This window comes from Phacochoerus africanus, chromosome 1, assembly GCF_016906955.1.
Source record: "Phacochoerus africanus isolate WHEZ1 chromosome 1, ROS_Pafr_v1, whole genome shotgun sequence".
In the NCBI taxonomy this organism is placed as follows: domain Eukaryota; kingdom Metazoa; phylum Chordata; class Mammalia; order Artiodactyla; family Suidae; genus Phacochoerus; species Phacochoerus africanus.
In genome coordinates this window covers 84,796,388-84,816,832 of record NC_062544.1, presented here as the reverse complement: position 1 = coordinate 84,816,832, position 20,445 = coordinate 84,796,388, and the positions used below count along the sequence as shown (strand labels likewise).

The 20,445-nt window shown below is 38.8% G+C and overlaps 1 protein-coding gene across 4 annotated transcripts in view; it reads left to right on the top strand.

The window, feature by feature from the left end:
* The window catches only part of TBC1D5 (TBC1 domain family member 5), a 537,689-nt gene that overhangs the window by 381,185 nt on the left and 136,059 nt on the right, over positions 1-20,445 (top strand). For all 4 annotated transcript variants that reach the window (XM_047768951.1, XM_047768932.1, XM_047768961.1 and 1 more), the window contains one exon: positions 5,321-5,463. In XM_047768951.1, coding sequence (XP_047624907.1) covers positions 5,321-5,463 — 143 coding nt within the window. The remainder of the gene's footprint in view (positions 1-5,320; positions 5,464-20,445) is intronic.

The following is a 20,445-nucleotide window of genomic DNA, read 5'->3' as shown; positions in this document are numbered from 1 at the left end:
TATTAGGAAGTTATTTTTGGAATAAGAAACCTTCCTTAATAAAGGGCTATGTACTGCCCTCTGAAAGGAACAGAGAATTTCCCCCAAAGTCAAAAATACACTTTTAACAGTTCATGTACATATCCTGTTCCTGTGGGGGTTAAATTAGGTTTAACATGTGTTCCCAGAAAGCCAAATTCAAGCTGGCTTCAACCCATGTATTACAAGGAGCACTTAGAAAGCAAATTTGAGTTCTTCAAAGATAATAACTAATTTGAAGTTACAGTTCCTTCTGTTTTTGCAGCAGAGTTTGTTTGATGGCCTTGAAGTATTCAGATCATTCTGTAAAACATGCAGATCCTAAATATTTTTAAGAACACTAATTTGAAGTAATTGACTAGATTTTCTTTTAAAAAATAGCAAACAGACTAAGTATCTTCGAATAATGTATTCTGCAGAGCTGTTAAAAGAATAATAAATGTAAAATTGGAAAAAAAAGGATTAATTTTGGTTTCCATCTTTCATGGCTTTGCTCTCCAAAGAAGTTAGAATTAAGAATGTCTCATGACCCTAATTATAATAACTACAATATTTGGTTCTAATTTTAAGACAGTTTTCACAGAGTTGACTTAAAGGAAAACCCAGGGTAAATTAATTCAAAAAGATCTGAGTACAAAGGAACCCAATATAAGAAGAGCCTAAATTCAGTCAAGAATGTGGCAGGCCACAAAGATGAGCATTTTTGGTTTGCTTTTGTTTTTCTCTTATACAAGCCCAGGATTTGGATTCTGTGTTTATTCTCTAATAGGCATGGATTATTTAAAAATTGTTAGCTCTGAAAAGTACAAGTGAACAGAAGGCAGAAGACAAAATTAACACCACTAAGCAAACATCTAACAGCTCTTTTTGTTCCATTGTGCTTACCCAGTGCCATCATTTCTTGATCACGGATATACTTAATATGCCCTTATAATGTTTATTAAGTTAAATTGAATATACCTTTTCCATTTTACTTATTCTTCCAAGGTGGCTATACCCATATCTCAGAAAGAAAAGGAAGTGAATGTCCAGAATATAAATTTCTTTCTGCATGTACAACCCCATAGAGCCATGTTGGATTATGGCTAGATTTATCTAAACCTCAGTCAAATGGGTCATTCTCATAAACTGGTTGGAAAAAAAATGGATTTCTCTTGGTGTTTCTATGGGTCATTCACCAAGCAATAACACCATCAGGAGTTACTGATCCCCTGAGGATAGCAGCTTAATTACACAGAAATTTAAAACTGAGAACAGTGGTGCAAGTACAGACATGGACACTGTCCTGTCTTTTGGGTGGGTTTATTATTAAATTTAATACTTCAGGTGGTCTTTTTGGTTTGTGTAGATTTTGATTACTGAGCAAATCTGATAAATTATGAATTACTGTATTATCCCAAGTCATAAAATGTATATAGTTACAAGCATTGGAATCTGCAGGTGTAACATACATAAAGCAAGATTAATAGTATCAAGCAGTTAAATTGAAGCTAAAAGAAAGGTTTAATGCTACCCTTAAGTGTAACTTAAACTCTTACTAAATATTTTTAACTGCAATAAAAGCATGTTAATTTTAGGAGTGACTTCTTTATAAGACCTCATTTCTTAGAGTAAGTTTTCCTTTCTGAGAATACAAAAGCTTACTGAAGTAATTTCTATTGGTAACTTATTCATAAAGAACTGATTTTTTTTTTCCCTTGGCTTTTAAGCTCAATGAGGAAAGCCTAAAATAGCACAGAAAATTTTGTGTGTGGTGAATATGGATGAACTAAATCCAGTTGGGATAAGAATGATTAAATTATTGATAAGGTCATTGTTGGTCCCAAAGCATTCCATTAGTCATGTAGTACTTCTTAAATGTTTTGAGAATTTTGCCTTAATTTTCCTATAATTGCATATAAAATAGAAGAAATTCTGTTTTGCTTTAATTTAATATCTTTGCATGTACAACTTACTAACAGTCTTATATAAAAGAAACTTTCCAGCCATCTACTGATATTTTTTTCTTCTGTTTCTGTTTTTTTTTCCCACTTCCTGAATTATTTTTATGCCTCCACTAACAAGATCAGTGCCTGTATTTCCAATTTAGCTGCACCTTTGCTTCTCAGTAGCGCTGACAGGTGGCTTTACAGTGAGTTTAACAAGACCTTGGTAAACACATAAAGCACTTAGCAAAGTGTACAGAGCTCCCTACAAAGAACTTTCTGGATATCTCTTTCTCTCTCCTCCTCTTCCTCTCCCTCCTTCCTTCCCTTCCCCCCTCTCCCTCCCTCTCTCACATACACACAATTTGGCCCTTGCCCTGGAATTATTTAGTAGTGTACTTCGGCAAGGTGAAACTTCAAAAAATAAAGCAATATAAAACGTTTATAAAGCAGCACAACACAGATTACATATTGCATATAAAAGTACTGAAGACTTCCATCCTGTGTAGTTCTGAAATCATGTTTCATTCGATTTGGATTGCTAGATTTCTGCAGTGCCCCCTCCCGATAACACTGCAGTGGCCATTGCTGCACACACGTATCTGCAGGGTCCTTTTTGAAGCTAATCTAACATAGCCGTTAACAGCAGGAAAGTTGCAAGGGAATGGGGTTTGGGCAATAAGTGGGCATTTTGTTATAGAAATAATAGGAATGTATATTGTTTCTGAAAAATAGGCTCCTTTGTTTCTTTTTTTTGCTCTGATGCACTATCTGTGATGAAACTAAAAATGTGATCGATCGTCCATAAGAAAATGAAAATAATTTGAACTTCAAGGAAGAGGGGGAAAGGTAGCATTGTATTTTCATCCGTGGTGTGTATTAACCTTCATCTGTTTTTTTTTTCTCTTTTTTGGTAAATATGTTTATTGTAATATGATAGATGTCACCTTTTTTCAAAAGTCATTTTGCTTTCAATAGGTGATAGCAGGATGATAACATCAGAAAATTTTTTCCCTATGCATAAGAAGGCTCTACAAAAACAATGTCTTTTAGAAAACAGCAGCAGCAGTTACTAAATGGGCTTATTCAGATAAGGAAAGCATTAAATAACCTCCAGGAATGAAGGGGGTATTTAAGAGAAGAATATGATGTTATAGGCGTGATGCTTGAATTTTATACTGACATCCAGATTTGAACCAGAAGGAATCAGTTAAATGTCAGAATTTTCAGTTTTGAAAGTACCAAAATTTACCTATCTGTCAAGCCAAAATAATTCTTATTTATTTATGTGCTTTTACTTTTCAGCTTTAGTGAGGTGTAATTGACAAATAGTCATAAGATATTTAGCATACATCATCATGATTTTGATGTACATGCTCATTGTGAAAGGATTCCTACCACCAATTTAATTAATGTATCTGTCACATCACATATTTATCTTTTTTTATTTTTATTTTTTGGTGAGAAAATGTAAGTTCTCTCTTAGCGAATTTCAGTTATCCAATACATTGTTACCGACTAGAGACACCATGTTTTTCATTAGATTCTCATAAGCTTTGTGTTTTTGTTTTTGTTTTTTTTTTTTTCATTGGTGAGTGTTTCTTGCAGTTGTGTCAGTTGGGTAACTGAATAACCACATTCTGAATGTTTTTCATCACTTAGTTATGCAGATATAGTTATCAGCTTAAAAATCCTTTAAACAGGTCCCCCAAACTGTTTAATCCAGGTACTTTTTGCTTTGCCCATTCTCTGGTTCCCCTGACACTCTGCAAGACCAGTTGATTGTGTGTAATTAAGAAGAGATGCTTGTTTAATTGAGGGATATTTTTGCACATCTTAAAAACAGTAAATATTAGCATTTGTAATTTGAAAGAATTAGAAGTGTGTGTAGAAAAAATACTTTGCTCCAAACCACACAAATACAGGCATATTAGGCAGAACATACATATGTATTTTTGTGTTAGTCACCTCATATTAGCAGGAGAGTAATAATTGAAAGGTAGATAAAAATTACAAGCAATAACTGTGTAACATTTATGAAAGGATAAATGTTACTTAGGCATTAAATTTTCTTCCTGAAAAATTGAGTAACACAATTTAAGATGTAGTTGAAAATACAATTTAATTATTCTGTTGATTAATTTGGTAATATGAATAGAAGAACTCAAGTATTTGATCATATGGTTCCTAATAAGCTGTGATACATATGTGTGATTATACACTATTTCATTACAGCTTTTTGATTCCTCCTTAAATGTAATACTCCCTGAAAAAAGTAATATTTGAATTTTTTTTTTTTGGCCTCACTTTAACCTCACAGATGGCTATGTTTTAATTTTGCAAAGAGGTAGTGTGTCTTAAGTAATTTTTAAAGAATTTCCTCTATTTTGTACTATCTGGTGGTACTAGAAATTTGGAATTTTTGAATCTTCGCTGTGTACCAGAATCACATAGATTTCTAGCTGAAGTTCCTAGAGAAAAGCTTATATAAAGAAATTATAGCCATTTATATAAAATTAGAAGTTAATGGGTAAAAATATATCAAAATGAATTATTTTAACTTTCTTATAAGAATTAGATATAAATAGCTTAGTATTTTCTCAAAGTCTGAAGTGTTACTACTTACGATATATACTCATACACAGACCTTGTTTAGTATTCTTACTAGCTTCTTACGTCTGCTCTATAGCATAGGTATCCATTTTCCTGACCATAAGAGTGATTGTATTTGAAAAATACTCCTAGAATAATAATGTCACTGATAAGATTTATCTATTCTAAAATCAAAAATTAAATATCACTATGTATTTCATTTGAAATAACTGTCTATGCTTGACAAAGAATATATATCTTCTGGGTTTTCTACCACATATAATTTTAAAATGAATATTTTTACATAGGAATAAATGTAAGAATGCAGTTTTCTGTTTGGCTATGGTAATTTGTCATATGACCATTTGTAAAAGTCTAATTTAAAAGAAATCAGTGATACAAAATTTTGGAAAACTTATTTTTTAACTCATTATTTTACATATTAGGCAACTATCAGACTGTCTTGAATTCATTTACTCTTTGCCTTTTTGAGATTTGTGATCTTCTAACCTCATGTGAAAGATCTCTAGCTACCCTTTTCAAATATTGTACTTGTGTTTTATACATACAGGAATAAAGTTTAGTGATTGTGGCCTAGTTATAAAATTACAAAGCTCATTTGAGAGCTTAAAACTTGGATTTTACTGTATTATATGTTTGATATGTAATATTTCTTCAATGTGATGAGTTAAAAATTATAATTTTTTCACAGGTACAGGAGAAAATATTCCTCTTTGTATTCTCAAAAGTACTATTTTCTAAATTTTGGTCTTCTTTTTTCCCAGACGGTGGGTTCGGCTGCTGTTTGGACGAGAGTTCCCCCTGCAGGACCTTCTGGTGGTCTGGGATGCCTTGTTCGCAGATGGCCTCAGCCTGAGTTTAGTTGATTATATCTTCATAGCCATGTTGCTCTACATCCGAGATGCTTGTAAGTGTTTGATGACTTTGCCAGCATTCGCGTAGGTGGTCCTGATTTTTAAAACTGTCTTATCTTTTAAATCTACTTTCCCTTTTATTTTGAATTACCATACCTACATTTTAATAATAGTCCCTATATCAAACTTTCAAAGGAACATCCTAAATATACTTTTTGTAAGTTATCCATGTACATATTGCGAGATGTGGGTGATTTTATCCTGAGAGAATTGGAATATTCTTCAGAACGATTCTTCTAAAGATTTTACGCTTGCTTTAATCTCATTACGCACATTTGCGAAACATATATATGAAAAGCCAGTATTTCCGATATGTTTAGAGCTCCACCTTCTGACAGGTAGGGAGTATTCACGAATATTTCTTAAGAGATTGGAGCTGTTTTTACAGTATTGACAACTTGCCTATAAAAAATAAATATTACATTTAAAGATATTTTAACTTCTCAGTTATATTTTGGCTGAATGCATTTCTCAGCGGAGTGCCAAATGGTAGCTGTGTCCCCATCTACTCAAATCTACCTTACGGTGTTACCGAGTGGGAAAGTCAGTGCCTTTCCCTTTTTTGAGTAATCTGATAATCCTCAGCTTAAAGAAGACAGCAGAGTATGTTTTAAATTTCAAGATGCCTCAAATTGTTTTCCTTTTCAGAAAAATAATCACAGTTCACAAAACAAGATTTGCAAGCCAAAAATACAATTAGAAAAGATTGTGCAAAGTGATGATGAAGTAGAAAGAAGGAACTAGCATAAGAGTAGGACTTTGTCAGAAGCACATAAACTATTTGGAGTCATCCATAATCTTGACGGTTGAATTGCTCTGTGGTTCTCTTTATTTGTTCATTGAATCCCACTTGTGCCAGATGCTCTTGCAATGCCTCTGGTGACGCTAATAATATTCTTTAAATTTTAGATTATGCTTTTTTTAATTCTCCCCAAATTGCTTCAGTGAATAAGTGACAGGAGCACATATTAATCCAAAACTTGTGGTTTTTGTCTGTGCCTTGAAGGTCAGATAGTTTGGGTTTTGACATACAGAGTGAAAAGTTCCTTTTTTCTGAGCCAGAGCTCATCAAATAAGAACATGGAAACCATAAGAGGAAACATCTGGAAAGCAGAGAAGGATGTTTGGGTAGATTTGAGGGATACTAGATTTTATAATTATTCAGTACTAATCTCCCATTGTAAAGTAGTATTATTTTTATAAAATGTAAGTAACAAAAAACAAAAGGAATGAGAAACCTCTTCATTAAAAAAATGCTTTTGGATACTATTTTTAAAAAATTTGGAGTTCCCTTCGTGACTCAGTGGTTAACGAACCCAACTAGCATCCATGAAGACACGGGTTTGATCCTTGGCCTGACTCAGTGGGTTAAGGATCTGGCGTTGCCATGAGCTGTGGTGTAGGTCTCAGACATGGCTCAGGTCCCTCATTGCTGTAGTTCTGGCACAGGCCAGTGGCTAAAGCTCCAAGTGGACCCCTAGCCTGGGAACCTCCATATGCCACAGATGTAGCCCTAAAAAAAGACAAAAAAAAAATTTTTTTTCTAAGTCAAACAACTATCAAAATGTATTCTGGTTTTCTGTAGTCTTAAACAATAAAGTATTTACTCTTTCCTAACTTAGGCACATCATAACTATATTTTAAATTTAATTTTCCTGTTTCCTATACTAAGATCTACTTTTTATTTATTTATTAAAATAGTTATTTAAAAAAATTTTTTTCCATTAGCTGGTTTAGTGTTCTGTCAGTTTTCTGCTGTACTGCATGGTGACTCAGTTACATATACATGCATACATTCTTTTTTCTCACATTATTATACTCCATCATAAGTGACCAGGCATAGTTCCTGGTGCTCCGCAGCAGGATCTCATTGCTAATCCATCCCAAAGGCAATAGTCTGCATTTATTAACCCCAAGCAGCCCATCCATCCCACTCCCTCCCCCTTCCCCTTGGTAACCACAAGTCTATTCTCCAAGTCCATGAGTTTCTTTTCTGTGGAAAGGTTCATTTGTGCCTTATATTAAATTCCAGATATAAGTGATATCATATGGTATTCGTCTTTCTCTTTCTGACTTACTTCACTCAAGATGAGAGTCTCTAGTTCCATCCATGTTGCTGCAAATGGCATTATTTTGTTCTGTTCTATGGCTGAGTAGTATTCCATTGTGTACATATACCACATCTTCCTAATCCAGTCATCTGTCAGTGGACATTTGGGTTGTTTCCATGTCTTGGCTATTGTGAATAGTGCTGCAGTGAACATGTAGGTGCATGTGTCTTTTTTAAGGAAAGTTTTGCCCAGATATGGGACCTCCATATCTGGACCAAGAGTGGGACTGCTGGGTCATATGGTAGTTCTATGTATAGTTTTCTAAGGTACCTCCATACTGTTCTCCATAGTGGTTGTACCAGCTTACACTCGCACCAACAGTGCAGGAGGGTTCCCTTTTCTCCACACCCCTTCCAGCTCTTATTATTTTTGGACTTATTAATGATGGCCATTTTGACTGGTGTGAGATGGTATCTCACGGTAGTTTTGATTTGCATTTCTCTAATAATCAGCGATGTTGAGCATATTTTCATGTGCTTGTTGGCCATCTGTATATCTTCCTTGGAGAAATGTCTATTCAGGTCTTTTGCCCATTTTTCCATTGGGTTATTGGCTTTTTTTGCTGTTGAGTTGTATAAGCTGTTTGTATATTTTAAAGATTAAGCCCTTATCAGTTGCATCATTTGAAACTATTTTCTCCCATTCTGTAAGTTGTCTTTTATTTTCTCTTTGGTTTCCTTTGCAAGATCTACTTTTTAAAATCAATTTCATGAAGCTTACAATTTTTGGCAACTAGAGCCTTTATAAGTTTTTTTAATCCCTGCACTGATAATGTTATAAAAACACATAGGGACAAGTGGAAAAATGCACGGGTAATGGAATTATTTATTTCAGTATTAAGGCAAAGTTATTTTAATTTGCTTGTTAAAATCCATAACAGTGGATGACATTTCCTAAAAATAGGATGACTGTTTATTAAGTATTTAAGGGGCACTGCCTCTGTCCTCAAGTTTACCAACTAGTAGGAAAGAGTGATGTAAATAATTTCAAGCTAATGTATCTGGTACTGTGGTTGAGGTCTGGATGAGCAGTATGAACATTTGCAGGAGGGGCACTCAGCTCCCCTCTCAGCAGCCTCCGAGGGATAGAGAAAATGCTATAGACCTTGGCCAGCAAAGTAAGGGATCTGCACTCCAGGCAGAAAGAACAGCATGAACAAAGACTTGGAAGTTAGAGAAAGCATAGTGGGAGGGGGTGTGTGTGTCTGTCTGTCTGTCTGTCTGTCTGTCTACAAGCTGTCTGGTGTCCTCGGAGCACAGAAAGAGTGACTAACAGATTATGAGACTGAAGAAGCAAACAGGAATGGAATCATGGTGAAGGTCCTTATCCTGGAGGACAGGAAACTACTGAAATGTTCAGAGTGGAAGTGTGCTCAGTTTTAGATCATTCCGGCAGTAGCGTGGAAATAAGACTTGAAGGAGACAAGCCTGAGGCAAGGAAATCAGATAAGAGGTTATGACTATAGTTCAGGGGAAAAATAGTAGATTAAGGAAATCTTGAGGCAGTCTCACTGTGGCACAGTGGGTTAAGGGTCTGGCATTGCTGCAGCTGTGGTGTAGGTCACAGATGTGGCTCAGGTTTGATCCCTGGCCCAAGAACATCCATGTGCCAAGGGTGTGGCCAAAAAAGGATCAGCACTAGTGGATTTAGTGGCCTCTTGGAGCAGAAGCTGGATTGTGGTGGGTTGAAGAATAACTGGGCAGCTAAGAACTGTAGTAGCCTTGGTTTTTTTTTGTTTTATGTAGGCATTACATTTTCAGCTAAGAAAGAATGCAGAGAACATTGCAGAGTAATCTTTAAAGTTAATGAGCAAGGGAGGAAGAGAGATGCAACTAGAGGTCATCGTGAAGGCAAAGGAGGTTGGTCAGCTGCTTTAGAGGAAGACAGGGCATCCAGAAGTGGGGAGAATGATGGGGAGGGTCTGTCTCAAGCCAGCCTGAGCTCTTCCTTTGAGGATCAGCACTAGTTTTTACCTCTTGTTCCATGGATGGGATCTATGAAAAGATAAGTTATCTTCTTTATTAGAGTTTTTTACCGGTTTATTTTTTGTTCTTCATGCCCACTCCTCTGCCCCTCAGCGAAGGACAGGATTGTGTCTGTCTTGGTTTCCCTCTGGTAGGTATCCTAGCATCTAGAGCAGAGCCCAGTGCATAGCCATCCTCCCAACACATCTTTTTTGAAGGAAAACTACTGAAGAAACAAGGGCCTAGAGGCAGAGGCATGAGATCAGGAGTCCTTTGGAAGCCTGGCCGTGAAACAAGAGTGAAAGACAGATGCTTGTCCTGGAAGGCAGCACCAGGCAGGTTTCAGAAGGAGACCAGATTACAGGTGGAGGCAGACAGTGGAGGCGATCTGTGCCTGATAAAGCACAAAACTAGGCTGTCTACTACGAATAGGGCAAGACCGGGCTGGGGCTTCAAAGAGGGTGACTGGGCCGAGTAAAAGAGAGTGGCTGCCCAAGATCCAGGACGAGCCTGGCAACTTGTTGAAGCACCTGCAGAGACACAGTGGACAGTTGCACCAGCCTCAAGGTCATGTTTTTCCCAGCTATGCTCACCAGACCAGATCAGAAGATGCAGCTCACGATCCAGTGATGAGGTGGATTAGGCTCAAAGGGAAAGGCGTTGTTCCTCATTATACAACTACAGATGTGATAAATTCATTTGAGTAATTAAAAAAATAATAATAATAAATAAAAATTAAAAAAAAAAAAAAGGATTGGGAGGGAGAAGAGTGGCAGGACAAAGACACAGAATAGCATCTGGCAGAATACCTGGGAAGGTAGTACTAATTAAATAGATGAGTGTGTGTCTTGGGCCAGGGTCAAGAATAAGAGGAAGCTGGGTCGTTTGCCATTCTCCACTTTCCAAATGCTGAAACACTGAAGGAAGGCTCTTCCTTCAATGACAGCACTCCTTACTTGGGGCCCAAACCTCCTAGGGGTTCAGTGGAGGGCTTCAGCAGGCCTGTGACCATCTTGAGGCAAAACGATGAATTAGGTGTACATTTCCCCAAGTCAAGGGTATATAGCTTTCATCATCTTCTCAAAGGAATATGTAACCCACCAAAAAAAAAAAAAGTTAACAAGAGTCTGCATGTAGTCCAAAATCCTGATTTTACAGGGACAGATTATGAGGCTGGCTATGGATTGAATTGTATGCAGCAAAATAATGTGTTGAGGAGTTCCCACTGTGGCTCAGCAGGTTACCAACCTGACTGGTATCCATGAGGATGTGGGTTTGATCGCTGGCCCTGGCTCAGTGGGTTAAGGATCCGGCGTTGCTGCGAGCTGTGGTGTGACAGACAGAGCTCAGATCTGGCATTGCTGTGGCTGTGGTGTAGGCCAACAGCTGCAGCTTGGATTTGACCTCTAGCCTGAGAATTTCCATATGCCATGGGTGCGGCCATTAGAAAAACAAACAAACAAACAAAACTCCCAAAACAATGTGTTGAAGTCCTAACCCCTAGTACTTCAGAATATGACTTTATTTGGCAATAGACTGTTGGAAATGTAATTAGTCAGGATGAGGTTGTATTGAGGTGGGGACGGGGCTCTGATGCAGTAGGACTTGTGCCCTTACAAGGAGAAAACATGCGCAGAGAGAACAGAGCATTAAGACACACAGGGAGAATAACGCCATGTGAAGACAGGACAGAGGTTCAAGTGATGCATCCACAAACCAAGGAATAGGTTTCTAGCCGTCATCAGAAACTGCAAAGAAAGCACAGGACAGACTGTCCCCTAGAGCCCTCGAAAGAGCAAACCCTGCCAACACTAGAAGCTGGAAGAGGCAGAAAGGATTCTTCCTCACAGGCTTAAGAGGGACCATGGCCCTGCCAACACCTTGATTTTGGACTTTTAGACTCTGAAACTGTTGGGCAACAGATTTCTGTAGTTTTAGACCACCCGGTTTTGGTACTTTGTTAGCGCAGCCCTCACAAACTAATACAATGTCCCTGGCAGTTAAGTGGTTTAAAATAATCACACTCAGTCTGTGAGGCTAGATCCCAGTGTCCTTGCTTAGTTCTTATTCTACCCATTTCACTGCTGTCAGCATCTCATATTTATTTTTAACAAAAGTGTCCTCATAAGTTTCTTTTTTTATTTTTAATTAAAAAAATTTTTATTATAGTTGATTTACAATGTTCTGTCAATTTCTGCTGTAATGTACTTATTCACTTTGAACAACACTTTCATTCTCTTTGAAAGTAATTCAGGCAGACAAGTATAATATTCAACCACTTAATATATTTCTTATAAACAGCACATTCTTTATGAGGCCTCAGAAATGGAGCCCAACCTTCCTGTTTAGAGGTTAGGGAGGCAGCTCCAGGTCACAGAGCTGGTGACAGGCACACTGGTCCTCACATCACCTTGTCCATCCCTCCAACCATGCCTTCATTTTATTAAGAAAAGGTTTCATGGTAGGTAAAAGAACAATACAAATCTCATCTACAGATTTTAAAATTTAACCTTTGGAATGATGGTCAAATGGCTACTCTTTAAACAAAACTTTTGCTTTTCCGAAGATACATAGCAGAATTATTATGCATAGAATTATTCTCAAACATTTCAGTCCAGCTAGAAACACTTCTACTTTCTTGTGTGTTATAAGAAGTGCTTTTTGGATTTTTTTTTTTTTTTGGCTTTTTAGTTTCCCAGGCTAGGGGTCGAATTGGAGCTGTAGTTGCCAGCCTATACCACATCCGCAGCAACATCAGATCTGAGCCATGTCTGCAACCTACACTGTAGCTCACCGTAATGCTGGATCTTTAACCCACTGAGTGAGGCCAGGGATCGAACCTGTGTCCTCATGGATGCTAGTCAGATTCATTTCTGCTGAGCCATGACAGGAACTCTGCTTTTTGGATTTTTTGCTGGATTATATGGATTACATACAAAAATAAAGGTTAGGAGATAAGGAAATGTAATCAGGAACCATTACTCCTGTTAGAGTATGAAACAGCCAAACTCTCATCACACTTTTTTTTTTTTGACTTTTCTAGGGCTGCACCCAAGGCATGTGGAAGTTCCCAGGTTAGGGGTCCAGTTGCAGCTGTAGCCGCCAGCCCACGCCACAGCCACATCAACGTGGAATCTGAGCCGAGTCTACGACCTACACCACAGCTCACAGCAACGCCGGATCCTTAACCCACTGAGTGAGGCTAGGGATCGAACTCGCAACCCCATGGTTCCTAGTCGGATTCGTTAACCAGTGAGCCACGACGGGAACTCCTCATCACATTTTTTTTAACTGACCAACTTCATACTGTAAATCACTAATGTGGTTCCCTCCTTCGCATGGCTCTTTCTACCTAAATCTTTCTCCTATTTCCACACCTAGGGCAAAGTAGCTTTTCCCCTAACCTTCCCCAATTATTCTAGCCCTCACTGATCTCTCACTTTTTCAGTCCTATAAGATTTTAATTGATATCACTCAGTATACACTTAATTGTGCTCTATCCTATGTGGTTCCCTCCTGTGCATGTGAGAGTCACATCTTCTCAACCACATTGTAGGACCAGGACCAGGGTTATAGCTCTTCTCAAAAGCACCTAAAGACTTTTCATGTACTCAAGTAGTACTGGGGGTGATCTCAGCCAGAAGGGTGCCTAGGAGACTGGGGATAAGAGTGGCATGGATTTCTGTGAGAGGACAAGAGCCAGAAACTCTTTTCCAAGTGGCCTTTTTTTCTTTTCCTTTTTGTTTCTTTTTTTTTTTGCTTTTTAGGCCTGCGCCCAAGGTATATGGAAGTTCCCAGGCTAGGGGTCAAATCTGAACTGCAGCTGCCAGCCTACACCATAGCAATGTGGGATCCAAGCCACATCTGGTGACCTTCACCACAGCTCACGGCAACACTGGATCCTTAACCCACTGAGTGAAGCCAGGGATCAAACTCATATTCTCATGGATGCTAGTCAAGTTTGTAACTGGCTGAGCCTCAGTGGGAACTACCTTAAAGAGGTTTTGTTTTTTTTTTGTTTTTTATGGCCACACCTGCAGCATCTGAAAGTACCTGGGCTAGCGGTTGAATTGGAGCTGCAGCTGCCAGCCTATACCAAAGCTTGCTGCAACGCCAGAGCCATAACCCACTGAGTGAGGCCAGGGATAGAACAAGAATTCTCATGAACACTATCTTAACCCTCTGAGCCACACCGGGAACTCCTCCATGTGGCTTTTTAAAGAAAGCATTGTCTACTTTTAAATTATCTAAAATTTTTCATATCTTTTCTTAAAATTTATGTAAACTTTTGTTTTTTACTGGCATCAAAGGAGAATGTTTTGTGTAATTTACAAAGTAACATAGCCTTTTATTTGTCTTCCAAATTGCATTAATACCTAAAACACTCTAATCAAATCCATTTAACAGTAGATTTTCCTAACCAGAAAATATCTCTCAAATGCTTATTGTCTCTTTTAATTGACTTTCTCTCTGAACACGTTGTAAATGGAAAAGTTTCCTCTTGGCACTTCTGCCCACTTGCTGCCTTGTTTTTTCAGCCAGCATCCACATGGCAGAGCACGGTAATTTTCCTGGGTTTTCTGTAGGGGTCTCTCTAGTCATTTCTTGGCCTAGCCTGGTGTGGCAGGTATGTGATCTTCATGGTTTAAAATGACATTCCTTTTTATTTCATGTTAGATCTCCACTGATTGCTCAGCCACTATCTGTCTGTTTGCCAGTGTTTCCATCTGTCCTACCCCAGAATTTTTATTTCTCTATTTTCTCATTAAGAGCATGTGCAACATTATACTGATGTCAAAATGCAGTTTATTTCAACTACAAATTGAATGTATTGGTATTTTTTGGAAAAGCCTCACCTTACCTCAGGGACTAGACACAAGACTCAGATCACACAGTGATGTACTACAGAGTTTGTATCAAAGCACAGACAGGGGGTCTGATTGTTGAAGAACTGTTTAAGCAGTTTCTAACTGCCAGTTGTTTCCTTCTCAGACATTTCATGTTGTCAGTCATTTTTATGACCATCTCAGATGTAGATGCTCATGTTAATGTACCTTTTGGATTACAAATGTGCCATTTGTATTACTTTATTTTTTAGTTTTAGAATCTTTTAAAATTCCACTAACATAGACTTACAGACCAGTTTTTTTGGCTGCACCCACAGCATGTGGATGTTCCTAGGCCAGCAATCAAACCCATGCCACAGTTGTGACCTGTGCCACAGCTGCAGCAACTACAGATCCTTCACCTGCTGCACCACAAGGGAACTTCCTGTCTTTTTTCTTTTTTGATGTTTAGGTTTTTTTTGTTTGTTTTTTTATAAAACAGACTATTTTTTTTTTTTGAGAATTTTTAGGCTCACAGCAAAATTGAGTGGAAAGTACAGAGAGCCTCCCTCATACCCCGTGCCCCGACACACGCCCAGCCCACTGTATATCAGCATCCTTCAGCACGGCAGCCCATTGGTTACACCTGGTGAACATGCCCCGTCACATCAACATCACTCCCAGTCTAAGGTTTACTTTACTCTTGGTGTTGGGCATTCGGTGGTTTTGGACAAATGTATAATGACATGTATCCACCATTGTGGTATAATTCAGAGTGATTTCCCTGCCCTAAAAATCCTCTGTGCTCCACCCATTCACCCCTGTGTCCCCTCTAATCCATAAGTACCACTGATCATTTAGTTGTCTCTATAGTATTACCTTTCTCAGAATGAGATATATAGTCAAATCATACAGAATACAGCCTTTTCAGATTAGCTGCTTTCACTTATTCATATGGCATTTAAGTTCTACATGTCTGTCATGGCTCATTTCTTTTTAGCACAGAATAATATTCCATTGTCAGGATGTACCACAGTTTATCCACTCTCCTACTGAAGGACATCTCTGTTGCTTCTGAGTTTTGGTAACTGTGAATAACCCTGCTATAAATATCAGTGTGCAGGTATTTGTGTGGACATAAGTTTTCATTTCAACTGGGTAAATACCAAGGGGTATGATGGCTGGATTATATGGAAAATGTCAGGAGCTCAGGAGATGGGCAGGAGAGAGAGTTGAGCTTCTAGGTATCAGAGTGGCCAATTAAAACAACAAATCAAAAATAAAAGAGTTAAGCCTTTAATCATTTACTGTGGTGACATAATAAGCAAGGGTCAAAAACTGGAGAAACTGCCACGTCCCTTTGTTCCATTTTACCTGTGGAAGGGCTTAATGGTGGAGGGTCAGGTGATCACCATGAATGTGGGGTTAAGGGAGCCCCAAGGTGGTAGGGATGTCAGTGGCAGAGGGTGGGTGGTGAGGTGAAAAGATGAGAAGTGGAAAAATACTGGTACTAAGTCAAATGAGAAAGAACGTCTTCAAGATTTCCTCCTTCTGCCCCCTTCAGGAGGACTTAGCAGAAGCACCTAAAGAGGACCACTGCCCAAGGCCTCATATAAAGAGATCCAGGAATGAATCCAAGGCTAGGAGTATAAATATGTCAAGATCAGGACCAAATAACTTGGCCTGAGAACTTGATTGCAGCTCCTTTCAGAGAGTACAACATACTCCCATGTCTGGTAAGAGGAGGGCACTTCTCCCTGGCCAGGCCTGGCAGAGAAAGCCTTTGAAAGTACACTTCTCCAGAGAAGAACCAGTTGGATATATATAGAGAGAGAAACACATAAGAAGAGATTTCTTCCAGGAATTGGCTCACACAGTATGGAGGCCTGGAAGCCCCACAATTGGCTGTCTGCAAGCCGGAAACCAGGGCAACCAATGGTGTAATTCAGTCCAGTAGTGAAGGCCAGAGAACCAGGGGGCTGAGGGGGTAAGTCCCAGAGTGCAAAGGCCTGGGAACCAGGAACTTCAGTATCCATGGGCAGGAAGAAATAGACATTCTGGCTCCAGGAGAGAGAATTCACCCTTTTCTTTTTTGATCCATTTGAGTTCCCCACAGACTGGATGACGCCTACTCACTGGTGAGGGGGAGTCGCCACTCAGTCTCCTGAATCCAGTGGTGAACTCCTTCAGACACACCCAGAAGTAATGTTTTACCTGCTATGTGGGCATCCTTTAGGTCAGTCAAGTTGAAAACAAAATTAGCTATCATATCTTTCTAATTGCCAATGGCTGGACTAAAAATCACACATAACTGCCTTCCAGCATGGCTGTACCACTTTTGCATTCCCGTCAGTGATGAATGAAAAGTCTTGTTGCTCCACATTGCCACCAATATTTTTGGTGTCAGTGTTTTGGATTTGGGCCATTGTACTGTGTCACATTGTCATTTTTTTTTTGTCTTTTGTCTTTTTTGTTGTTGTTGTTGTTGCTATTTCTTGGGCCGCTCCCTCGGCATATGGAGGTTCCCAGGCTAGGGGTCAAATCGGAGCTGTAGCCACCGGCCTACGCCAGAGCCACAGCAACTCGGGATCCGAGCCGCGTCTGCAACCTACACCACAGCTCACGGCAACGCCGGATTGTTAACCCACTGAGCAAGGGCAGGAACCGAACCCGCAACCTCATGGTTCCTAGTCGGATTTGTTAACCACTGCGCCACGACGGGAACTCCCACATTGTCATTTTAATATCTTCCTCAAAATAACTTTAATTTACCCAAATATAGCAATAGAGATATGAAAGGGGAATTTCCTATTGAAATTCTATACCATGTTCAGATTAATACTTGAGGCCTGGTGGCACATCAGACTAACAACCTGGCATTGTCACTGCTATGGTTCTGTTACTGCTGTGGTGTAGGTTCGATCCCTTGCCCGCGAACTTCCACATGCCACAGGTGTGGTCAAAAACAATAAGAACAAAAAATTAATGGTTGATACCCCATTCTGGCCCTCTATAAAGGGTCTTATCTCCTCGTACCATAGTCTTAACACTTCTGTGTATGTACTCCCACTCCACATTTTTCTGTTGCCCTAGAAAGTAATATGACAGATGCATTCAGGAACTCTAGGACACCTCTTATGGGCAAAATCCATCAAAATTACATGGATCACTGGAGTCTTACCCTAGAACACTCAAGATTCCACATCCATGTGCTGCTGTCAAAGGAGAATAGGAATAGTCTGCAAGCTGACTGGGGCAATTGTCTCTGATGAATAGAGAAAGGAAGATGGCTATCTTTGCTTCCAGGCTACTTATTTCCCCAGCTTCCTTCATCCAGTTGCCTCCTTACCGAGATTTTTCTTCCCCTTCAATTCACCTGCTCATATGCTAAGTAGAAATGTCATCAAAGTGCTTAAGGATATCAGACATGAAGTTTTATATTAAGATCCTGTGTTTATCCCCATTGCTTCTGAAACCCCTTTGAGATAGCATAAACCCATAGCACACAGAGAATTAGGAAGGAGATTACAGCAATTTTGGAAGCAGAAAAACATTTGTATGAGTGACACAAGACCCAAGAAACTAAATACAAAACTAATAATGGAGAAAGCCAAGAAGTAACCCATAAAATTCCTCAAACTATAGAAATTGGCAGAGGGAGGGAAAGAATTAAGGCTAAAAAAAATGAAAACTGGTTGAAAGTCTGTTTAAGAAGCAGTTACACCCAGATCACTAGGCCTTACCTCTGGAAACAGTAAAGTAGAGGATCTCTGAACCAGGGACTGGGAATTTCAGTGACTATTGAAGTACCACCCTTCTTTCTCAGGACACTGAGGCTAGATTTTCTCCCTTCAGGAAGACGTTTGAGAGAATCTTATCTGGGAGAATCTAATCAGCACAAGAGAAAAGGCTCAGGGATTGCCCAAGAATGACCTGTGTCAACCCCCAGTGTTAACACGCCCACCCATCTGTGTGCACACAGCTGTCTTCCAGATGCCTTTGTGCTACCCCACTCTTACACAGGAGCAGAGATCCCCAAACCATCACATGTTCGAGGGGAGCATCAACATGAAAGCGGAAATCTAAACAAGCAACCAGGACAAAAGAAACTTGGAGACCACAGAGACTGCTCAGGGAGGAGAAAATTTCTCAGAGAGCTAGGAAAACACATCACCCAAAGGAAAAAGAGTAATTGAAAATTAAAATATCATGAAAATAGGTGGTTGGAATATAAAATTAAAGAAGTATCCCAGAAAGAAACACATGAAACAGAAAATAAGAAACAAAAATTAGATGACTAGGCCAGGAGATCCAATGTCCAGTATTTTATGGGGTTTCTTCTTGACTGATGGGATTTCTTTAATTTAAAAAATAAGGAGGGAAGGAAGGAAAACAGAAAGAAATAACAAAATAAAAATAATAAAAGAAAATCATCAAAGAAACAAAGAGAAGTTTCTAGCTCAATAAAAAACATGAGTTTCTAAATTGAAAGGACCTATTATATATGAAAATACATGCAGATCAAAGTGTTCCTTGTCAATTTACAGAACGAAGTGAGGGAAGAGAAAACAGATCACAGGATTAGGAATTGGAATAGCTTGAGGCTTTTCAGCTGGAAGCCAGAACACTCTGGAACAGTGGTCTTAACGTTCTGAAGGAAAAGTATTTCCAACCAGGAATTCTGTACCTAACTGGAATTATCAATTAATGTCAGAATAAAATCTTTCAAACAGAGAAGTTTCTAAAAAATTCATGTTCTGTGCATAAAGCTTTTGGAGGGATGTGCTCCACCAAAATGAGGGAGTAAAGCAAGAAAGAAGCAGCTGGGTACTCTAAGAAATAGGGATAAAACACTAGCAAGAGATATAGAACATCCCCAGGATGAGGGTGCAGGCAAGAGGCATCAGGAGCAATTTCCTCAAAAAAAATTTCTTCTGTCAAAACATCTAAATTTTTTTAAAGTATTAAGAGGAAATTTATATGACTAGGAGAACTTTTAAGATTAAATTAATGTTAAATACATGCACAGCAAAGCAAATGAAAAAGAGGGCAGTTATAAACTCCAGGAAAGGAATCAGGCTATGCAAGAAAGGAGGAGTGGTCACGATAATACTGTATTGTTCAGCTGGGATAACATTTGCCTGGTTATAAAAATGAAAACACTAAAAATTGTTTTAGCCCAAATTTTAATACAACTTCTTGGGGGAGAGACAAAGAATGATGTAGGTCAATAAAGGGTTGAGTTGAGGATGAGTTAAAGCTTCCTCTTCTTAAGTGAGCAGTCAGCAGATACATTTAAAATAAGAGCTAGTAACATTATCATGTGACTGATGGTGCACTGAGAGGCAGTGGTTGTGGTGGTAATGGGGAGCAAAACCTAGAAGGACAAAATCCTGTAAGGGTCTTAAACACCTCACAACCTCCCTTTGTATGGAGAAGGATGTGATGATGTTTTATACGTGGTTTCTCTGAGACCGCAAAGAACAAAAGCTTTGTTGTTTTTATTTATGATTTTACTTTCTACTCCTACCTGGTTTTCTGGTCCATTTGAAATCTCATTTTGTATGTAGTCATTTTGTTACTGGGAAAGTTAAGATGGGAAGGGTGTTTAAATAGTTGAAGAAACTGCCCATGGTAGTTATGCATATTTTCCTACATGTAATAGCCCCAGTACTTTCTCAGAGCACGTGGCATTTGTTGACTGCCTTCTGCGTGCAGCTACCTCTCAGACGCTTCTATACACGTTGCTTTTGTGTTCAGTGGAGAGGTATAATGTTATGTTAAAGCCTTAAGGTTTTCTTTTGCTGTTGTGAGCTTATTATTTTTGTTTTATATTTAATCCATGATTATTTGTTTTATATGCCTTTTTATAGCTAAATACAAGGATACGTGCCTACATATATGTCTGAATATTTACTATACTCAACCTTCTAAATGGAGGGCTTTTTTCAGCGTGTCTTAGAGGCTTCTGTGTAGTTCACAACTTAGTTGGTGTTCAGCAGCCATGTTTGCCATCTGAACTTGACCTCTGTACACAGATAACCCTGTCCTGACAGTCTCAGCCAGGAATACAA